The sequence below is a fragment of the Ictalurus furcatus genome, chromosome 11 (assembly GCF_023375685.1).
Source record: "Ictalurus furcatus strain D&B chromosome 11, Billie_1.0, whole genome shotgun sequence".
Lineage (NCBI taxonomy): Eukaryota > Metazoa > Chordata > Actinopteri > Siluriformes > Ictaluridae > Ictalurus > Ictalurus furcatus.
In genome coordinates, this window is record NC_071265.1 from 23,802,586 (window position 1) to 23,812,244 (window position 9,659).

At 36.8% G+C, this 9,659-nt stretch overlaps 1 protein-coding gene across 4 annotated transcripts; it reads left to right on the plus strand.

The window, feature by feature from the left end:
• Nucleotides 1-518: 518 nt before the first annotated feature.
• thumpd3 (THUMP domain containing 3) lies at nt 519-9,581 on the plus strand. Of its 4 annotated transcripts, none has more exons than XM_053636904.1 (10): nt 519-589; nt 956-1,149; nt 2,956-3,033; nt 3,325-3,741; nt 4,900-5,030; nt 5,628-5,697; nt 5,783-5,898; nt 6,084-6,191; nt 6,897-7,020; nt 8,376-9,581. In XM_053636904.1, exons 2-10 carry the CDS (start codon nt 958-960, stop codon nt 8,577-8,579), a joined length of 1,440 nt encoding a protein of 479 aa, XP_053492879.1. In that variant the 5' UTR covers nt 519-589; nt 956-957; the 3' UTR covers nt 8,580-9,581. The 4 variants fall into 4 exon arrangements, with proteins under 4 accessions (XP_053492879.1, XP_053492878.1, XP_053492881.1 ...); XM_053636903.1 differs by having other exon boundaries at nt 524-589; nt 951-1,149; XM_053636906.1 differs by having other exon boundaries at nt 528-877; nt 951-1,149.
• Nucleotides 9,582-9,659: the final 78 nt, after the last annotated feature.

Below are 9,659 nucleotides of genomic sequence, written 5' to 3' on the forward strand. Positions count from 1 at the left end.
TGATATTATCACAAGAAAATAATCAACGAGGTCTTCAAACAACAATTATAACTAAAACTCTGAATGTATGCTCACATTGACTGTTTTTGTAGATTTTTTTTTGTTCTTTCTTTATTCATGTTTTCAGGGGAGGGGTGTTGTATGTAACTGATTTATGTACCTGTTCTCCTTAATTCCTCCCTTTGTTTTTCTGTTTTTCTCTGGTATTTTTGCCTTCGCACTTTATTATGTTTGGCTCTGAATGAGAACTTGGCTATTATCTCCTGGCATATCCTGTTTGTTCTGTATACAATAATAATAATAATAATAATAATAATAACAACAACAACAACAACAACAACAACAACAACAATAATAATAATAATAATTGTTATTATTATTATTTTCAATAATGATGATGGTGATAATAATAATAATAATAATAATAATAATAATAATAATAACCGTTATAAGCCGTGACTTTTATCAAACACACACCCGGAAATAAACTGCTCCAGTTTTTACCGTTACCAACTGTGGGGGGCTTCGTGAACCTCTCTAGACCCGGAAGTTTTGAATGACGAGTTCAGCTTTTAACACGTTGTAGCCGGTAGATTATCTGACTGTTTGAATTCACTTGTTTACTTGTATATTTATAGTGTATTACTTTTAATTCCGTAATCTCGGTTCGTTGTCCTAATCGAAGAATCTTCTAAAGAGAAAGAGCAAAGTAGTGAATATTTCTATAAGTGCGCGGAGTGTCCATACAGTAACCAGGCTTGCTTTGCTAGCTATCTAACATGGAGCTGTACAAAATGAAACTGTCATGCAGAACGAAAATAGTTCATGAGTGCTGATATCTGTCTCTAACACGCCGCTAGCTGGCCCTGTAATAAAAGTAATGTCTGTACACAAATAGAAATGATACTTTGCCATCTTCTGACTTATCATACACATCCTCTATTCCGCAGGACAGAAATGGCAGAAGAGTGTGTTAATGAGGGAAAGGAGGTGCTCCAGTCCCTCACGGTCACTGTAGGAGCTACTGTTCCTACAGGCTTTGAACACACTGCAGCCGAGGAGGTGCAGGAAAAAATAGGAGCCATTGCCAGAGTTAGCAAAGACCGAGGCAGAATTTATTTCGAAATTACTACAGATCATCTACACAAGGTCAGTGTGTCACAGCTGCAGTAACAGCTCTTCAACTGGCAGTAGTTTTTCCTTTCCAGTATTCTGGCCTGATTCCCTTCTGCAAAATTCCAACTGGAATTCCCAGTGTACATTAGCACACACACTCACCATCCACTTTATGAGGCTGTCATGGGCACAGACTCATCCAGACTGGATAAAGACCAGCTAATATTTCCCCTAATCTTCAACTGATAGCCCATGATAGCCTCAGATTCCTGTTCTTGGCTGACAGAAGTGGAACCCGATGTGGTCTTCTGCTGTTGTAGCCCATCCACCTCAAGGTTTGATATGTTGTGTGCATGTTGAGATGCTTTTCTGCTCACCATGGTTGTAAAGAGTGATTATATGAGTTACTGTATCCTTCCTGACAACTCAAACCAATCTCGCCATTGTTCTCTTATCAACAAGCCCCCGCCCCCCCAACACAAATACAGTTATAAAAATGCATACAAATATTAGAAAGCTAGTCTGAAGCTTGCTGATCCATGAGGTTAGACTGAACAAGAAGTTTCTACATTCACGTATGTATGAGCAGTCCTAAGTAACTGCCTGCTCAGGCTAAAAGTTTGTTTATGTTTTGGAAAATAGAACCAACTGAATTTATTAGAAAATACGGAGGACAGGTGCAAACAAAAGCAATAACTATGTCTGCAGGATTAAAAACCCTCCTGCGTATATCTCCAGTTGAGGCAGGTTAAGGACTGGAGCGATATAGCTGTGGTTGAGGAACTGTCAAAGCCAGAATTCACAGACCATGCTGATGGTGCTGAGATTTGTAGCACTGGGGTTTTTGTTTGTTTGTTTGTTTGTTTGTTTTTTTCAGTGTTTTCTATTGTTTTCATGGTGGTTAAAAAAAGCCTTTACAGCCTAGGTCATGCCCACTTCTGATATAAACGTGAACACAGATACAAGTATTTGAAGCATTTAACTGATAAAAAATACAGCCGAATAGGATTTTGTATACTATTTGAGGGGTTGGAAATGCTGTTATAATTGTTTGAGAACTGCTACACGTTATTCATAGAATAATCATGACTAAATTGAAATCCTCCAGGTAGCAAGCTGACGTTGACCCAGTGCTTGTTTTGGGTGTCTTTGTTGGTGCTCCGTATATACAAGGAGCACTTTTCAGTGATAAGTGGGCTGTAAGGGGTGGAATGATACCAAATTGGGCTGAAAGTAAAGAAATAATTCTGTTATGTGTGTTAAACCACGGATATATGTGCATTAAATCAACACACTGTCTTGAGATTACGTAATAACTGGTAGTTAAGTTAAGTCTGTAGCCATCTATTTACAGAAAAGATTTTGGGCAGGATAGACGTCCATTACTGGTAAGCCACTTCAGCCTTTTAGCTCCAATGCAAAAAGGATCAGACATCTAATATGTACTGTGAACGCTTAAATATCATCTTGCCTCCAAAATGTTACCATAATTGACCCTTGTGTGTCCAAACTCTCATGTGACCGCATTTAACTTGAAATAGTGTGCTATCTGAGATGCCAGAAATGTTATGTTTTGCGCAGTGACCTTTTCAAAACAACTCCTTGTGTGTCTGTTAACTGGCGCCAATGATTCAGTAGACTATTCATGTGCTGTTTTGTAAAAAATATTTACAAATATTTTGAAGGATGGGTGTTTTAACGAGGTTAAATGATTCATTATAAAGGTCACCTGCATGCCCTTCCGTAATAGTGATGGTATTTTGTACTCTTACTCAAACTACAACAAAGCCACGCAAAAATGTTTTATTACATAGGAATGAGCTCTGTTTTCCTTTTTAGGTGCACCATTTAAAGTCTGTGGATAATCTCTTTGTCGTGGTTGAACATTATGATAATTATCAGTTCAAAGAAACAAAGGTAAGCATTTCATAACCGATTATATTATGTGTGTATATGTACAGTGGTGCTTGAAAATTTGTGAAGCCTTTAGAGTTTTCTATATTTCTGCATAAATATAACCTAAAACATCATCAGACAAAAATATTATACATTTATTTATTGAGGAAAGTGATCCAATATTACATATCTGTATTACACTGTATTAAGCAAGTGATGTCTTGAAAATATGACATTTACAAGTAACTTTTTTTATTACGACTTAGGACGTGATGTCCTTTGATGTCTGTTGACAAATACTTTTCCCATTAGGAAGAAGCTTTATTAGACCTGCAGCAGCTTGCTCCTGTGTTGCCCTGGAATAGTGCTTTGGAGGTCTGGAAAATGAACAACTCTCTGAAGAAGAAGAGGAGCCGCAGGAGAGGAGCTGCGGTCCCCAAACCGAAGCCTTGCGATGCATCTGAAACTGAGAAACCCCAAGCCGAACCTGATGAGGCACAGCTAAAAGAGAAGCCAGGAAGTGCCTGTCCCGAGCAGGAGCCCAGTCCTGAAGGAGCGCAGGACTCCGATATTCAGGAGACAGAAGCTAAGCCTCTAAAATTCCGTGTGACTTGTAATAGAGCCGGAGACAAGCACAGCTTCACTTCAAATGATGCAGCGCGGGACTTTGGTGGTGCCGTGCAAGAGTTCTTTCAGTGGAAGGCAGACATGACCAAGTTTGATGTGGAAGTAAGTAAGCCTAAAAGTACATCTATTACACTGGAGACTGTAGTGTTACATTTAACTAAAAATAAATAATGCTTGTAAATCCTTATTTTAATGCTTATATGTCTGGGAATGCTGAGAGAGTATAAAATGATTAAGATATTACTATATGATTTTCATAAAGCCCTGTTCAGACAAGATTAGTTTTACGTGGGTGCTACTTGGTGATTTTTTTATTTTTTTTTCTGTTCAGATTGGCAAAGTCTGTATTGTTCTTTTTTGTCCCATTTGATGAGGAAATGAGAACGAGGAAATCAACCGTGTTCTGATCATTTGAGTCCCACACAGATTTTCTGAAATATGACACTGCAACTGCCTGCTGAATTGAGTCATTTTCCCCGTTCTGACAATCAAAAAATAATGAATGCATTGGAGCCTCTAAAAACATACCTGCTGTGGGCTGTTTATATGGGTCATATAAATGTCAGGGTTCTGGCTTTAAAAGAAAGCTTGTTAAAACTTGTTCTGAGCTTGTTAAAAGAAAAAAGAACTAATAAAAGGAATGAGCACAATCTTGCTGATGTAATTGGCCTTTTATAATGACCGCTACAGCCTGTATAAGGCTTTACTTTATGTTCATATATGCCGCAATATTATGATTGTGGTGTTCTTTAATTAAGGAATAAAACATGGATATAACACATTAATGAAACTTTTAATGATGGGTCATTATTATATTTTTTGTTTTGTTTTGTTACATTTCATGTTGTGGATTGTCCATGAGACAAGTTAGTTCCTGTTATCAGCCGTAAATACCACCAGCCTTTCTTTTTTCTCTCTCTCTCTAAAATAAACAAGCAAAAATAACGCAGCTTGTCATGTTACAGACAAAGCAGAAAGCTTGTCCCTGGTTAAATCCTCACCATCTGGATATGGGTTTTATCACAAAGATGTGCAAGCATTTAATTACAGATGTCATCCTTCAGATGCTTGATACATGTCATCCTTCAGATTCCAGTTGAAATTTTATCTGTCACACACACGACCATACAAAGTAGGACTTGCAGTGAAATGCTTTCTTCGAAATGCATTCTAGAATTTTTTATTTATTTTTTAAAATATAATAGTCTGTTTCTGTAGTCAGTTTTGTTGAATTATTATTATTTTTTTAATGTCATTAAGGTGCTGTTGAATATCCACAACAACGAGATGGTGATTGGCATTGCTCTTACAGAGGAGAGTCTGCACAGAAGAAACATTACTCACTTTGGCCCCACCACTCTGCGCTCCACCCTGGCTTATGGGATGCTAAGGTCTGACAAAAGCAATTAACAGTCTAAAAACACACAGGTGCACTTTACCAGGCAGTTATTGCAAATGCAGAGAGCTTCTATAGTAGCTTTTCAACTCGATGGCTAGGTTTACATGCACATCAAATTCTGATTCGGGTTGCAGCCATATTCCAAATAGGATGTTTATGTGCGTATAGGCATCGGAATATAGTTGCCATTCCTAAATACCTAGCCTACAGCTAAGCATCTGTTAGCACCCACAATTACTTGCGGACTGAGCATGCACATATATCCTTTCAGTGGATTTTCTTAATAAGGTATTTAAATGAAACAAATTTCTGATTAAAACAGGCATATTCCGGGTGTTGGAATCTGAATTTGGGAAATCATATTATTGTCTTCATCTGAATTGGGCGATAGGATTGCTGCGTTTATGACTCATTCCAAATAATATTAGAATACTGATGTGCATGCAAAACATAGCCATTGAGACAGATCCCTCAGATTATTTAGTCTGTGAATACTATCAAATAGGATCTGATTGATATGCAACAGTGTGAAAATGCTAGATTCCGTTATAAAGGTCAATGCTGTTTTCTTTTTGTTGTTTGTTTAAAGACTTTGCAAACCACAGATATCAGATGTCATAGTAGACCCCATGTGTGGCAGTGGAGCCATACCTTTAGAGGTGAGTAGTGCATTGAACTGTTTTTGTGAATGAATGTGTGTTTTGTGTGTGTGTTTCCACATTTAAACCAGTTTGACTTTTTTAGGGAGTTATTGAGTGGTCAAATTCATTCTTCCTTTCTGGAGACAACAATGACATGGCCATCAGCCGAACAGTTAATAACATCAACCATATTGTAAAGAAAAAGAAAGATGGTGGCAGGTAAGCCTGTAAACGCTATCCTTTTACACGGTATTTCAAATTATTTTTTGAAGAAATCAGAAAATCAGGTATTAGCGAAAAATCATATATTAGTAGAAATGTTATAATTAATGTATGACACTGTACATTTGTACAGGACTCTAATAGGAAAAGTAATGCTTACAATGTTCCATGTTTTCATTCAGCACTTCTCCAGGTTTATCTATAGACACTGCACAGTGGGACTTGTGCCATTTACCCTTGAGGACTAGTTCTGTGGATATCATCACCACTGACATGCCCTTTGGAAAGAGGTACAGTTATACTATCTAACCAAAGCTATATATGGAATTTATATCTAGCTGCTTTATATATATATATATATATATATATATATATATAAATATATTATATATATATAAATATAAATATACTATTTTTATATATAAAAATAGTTGGTGGGTTTTTTTTTTAGAAAAGATTGTCTAAAGTTGTTTTTTTTTTGCCATCTCTTCATTAAAAGTCATTATTTAAACAGATTTATTTGAAACAAGTAGTGTAGGGGTGTCTGGAGCCTTTGTGGGTGTAGGTTTTCATTCCAACCAAGATGCCATGTCTGAGTCTATTGGCAGCCAAGATCAACTGATTAAACAGGTGTGGCTCCTGCTTGCGTCGGAATGAAAACTGAACCCACACACCAATGGGTGTAGAAGATTGGACACCACTGAGGTAGTGGTATCACTTTCTGTTAAAGTAACGAAGTAAAGTAACGTTTCTTGGTCATGTTTATTGATTAAATGTACCAGACACTTTAGAGGATGCTAGAAGTCTGACTTGGAAAGCTACCCTGCTAATAGCTTCAGTACAACTGGTAGCCTGCATACATACTAGCTCATTTATGTGTTTTATGGGTCATTATACTGATGCAATTCAAAGAAACCTTTGTCACTACATATTCTCAGGCCAATAAATGATCATCTGTGGATTATTAATTATGTGTAACTGTATTATCCTAAAAGAATGGGCTCCAGGAAGAAGAACTGGGATCTGTATCCTTCTTGTCTTCGGGAAATGGCACGGGTCTGCAGGCCAGGCACAGGACGGGCTGTATTGCTGACCCAGGACAAAAAATGCTTCACTAAGGTATGATTTGTTTACATGTTTGTACAGTTGAGGCCAAAGGTTTACATATATCTAGACTAAAGACATTCAAACTCAATTTTCCACACATTTCATATTACCATACATTTATTTTTTTCCAAGTTAATTACGGCGTCTACTTTGTTCAAGTTAAATGTAATTCTAAAACAATTGAATAGAGACGGATTTATTTTTGCTTTAATTCACTATATCAGAATTTCAGCGGGCCAAAAGCTTACATGCACCAATCTCTTTACACTTCCTTGTGTATGATCTGTTACTATAGAAACAATAACATTTAAGAATGATTGCATTAATATTGACCTACCATTCACGTTAGAGCCGGAACTACTATCCGAGCCATGCAGTTATACGAATGCATACCATCTGACCAATCAAATTCGAGCATTCATACCACACAGACACTGCATTGTTCAGGAAGGAGTCACAAATGAACATCAACGGGTGCCAAAGTATGTACATCCACCATTAAGATAGTCCTACATTGCCATGGCCTGAAAGGGTGATGCATAGTTAAGAAGTCCCTACTCCAAGACAGGCATAAAAAAAGTCAGACTGAAGTTTTCAGGTGTTCCCTAGCCTTTTGGAGGAGTATTCACTGGTCACCTGAAACAAAATTGTAATTCAAGGAGGCCCACAAACATGACTAGGTTACACCAGTTTATCAGGAAGAATGAGCAAAAATTCCTGTGACAAGCTTGTGGAAGGCTACTCCAAGTTTTGATTCAAGTTAAGCAATTAATGGGCAATGCCACAAATACTAACAAAGTATAAGTCAACTTTTGACCCCGAGAAAATCTACTATAAATAAAAGCTGAAATAAATCTGACTCTTAGCTATCATTTTGAAATGGAAATAGGGTAGATACCCTAATTGGCTTAATACAGGAAAAGTATGGTCATCTGAAATGTGTGGATTTATGAAAAACTGAGTTTGAATATCTTTAGCAGGCAGATGGAAACTTTTGGCCTCAGATGTATATGTTCTGATATTGTAAAGCTATACAAATTCAGAGAGCTAGGGTTAGGGTTGCAGCTTATTTGACAGCTTCTTTTGGTAATAGCAACACCAATGCTTTAGACTGACAGAAACCTGACTGTTTGGTATGACACAGTAACTAAACAAAACATGTCATAATTTGAGTATATCTTGGGTAAAACATCTGAAAGTTTCAGATTTCATGCCCATGTCATATGATCCAGGAACAAGACTTTCAGTGTACTGAGATTATCAAAAATAACCTTGGTTGCTTAAACAAATAACTTAAGCAGTCGAGCATAGTGTATGCAATAATGGTAATCCCAGAGTGTGTGCTCATGTGTGTTTATTCTGCACAGGCCCTATCACGAATGGGAGGGCTGTGGAGGAAATCACACACAGTTTGGGTGAACGTAGGAGGATTGCATGCTGGCGTTTTTGTGCTTCGCCGCACTGCAGCGATTTTTGGTACCACTCCAGAAGATGTAAGAGAGCCTCATATGGGATGTGAGTCACAAGAAGTCAACATGGAGGAGAAGGTTCAGTCAGCAAGATCTGAATGAGTTACTGTTATAATTCAATGCGTATGATTCCTGTAAAAGTTTCACTCCATCATTTCTGTTGAAGTACAATGTTCTTTTCACATATCAGCAACACAGGATATCTTGGAACGCTTTGTTTGTGGAAATATTCATGTATAAAAATGTATATTACTGAAGTGATTTCAGACTGAAGTGTGAATAATTAAGTTCAATAAATGTGGAATGATTTCCTTCCAAGTGAAACAGTTGTGTGTTGATGCCCCAGCTTTGCTCCCAGTGTCTCTGCGGGCGGTATAGGAAGTGGTCTTACATTGCGTAATCATTTACTCTCCCACACATTGCAAGAAGATTTTTTTTTCCCAAAGGTTCTTGAGCTGTACATGACATCATTCCTGGAAGATGTTTTTTCCCCACAAGACATGTCATTGTTTGGTTTTATTTGGTGATGATTGGAAACAGTGACTCCGCAACTTCCAAAAAGAGTAGTTTAAAATAATTATGAACAGTAAATTTGCCCTGATATTTTTGGCTTAAGATTTGCTTGCGAGAGAAATGTATTTCATGGTTTTCATGTAGGGTGAATTCAGATATACTGGGACAGTTTTTGAATTTCTACCTTGTCTAAACTTTCTTGAGGTAGAATATCTAAAAGATGAATTAATAAATGAATGGGTATATATGACTAATATCATTCTATTTTGCTTACTTCATTGGAAAACTCTTTTAAGACTGTCCCAAGTAACGTCGTGAAAATGAATAAATTATGAACATGTACTTGTTTTGAACTAACTTATGTTTGTTTATTTTTTTACAGCAGTGTGTATTATACATAAATGCATAATAAATATATATAATACAATATATTAGTCATTGACATTTTATAACGTAATGGAAAAAAATCTAACCAATGCATGTCATTTTCCTACTTTCGGGTGTGAAGTTCCTGTTTAATGTTTACCACACCCCCTTATATGATATATATAGATATATCATCTCTAGAGAGAGAGCCCATACACACACATATTCGGTAGTGAAATACATGGCAATTTTTACGTATGATTTGCTAGTTTATTTGATTAAATGTCAAAAAATATCAAATAT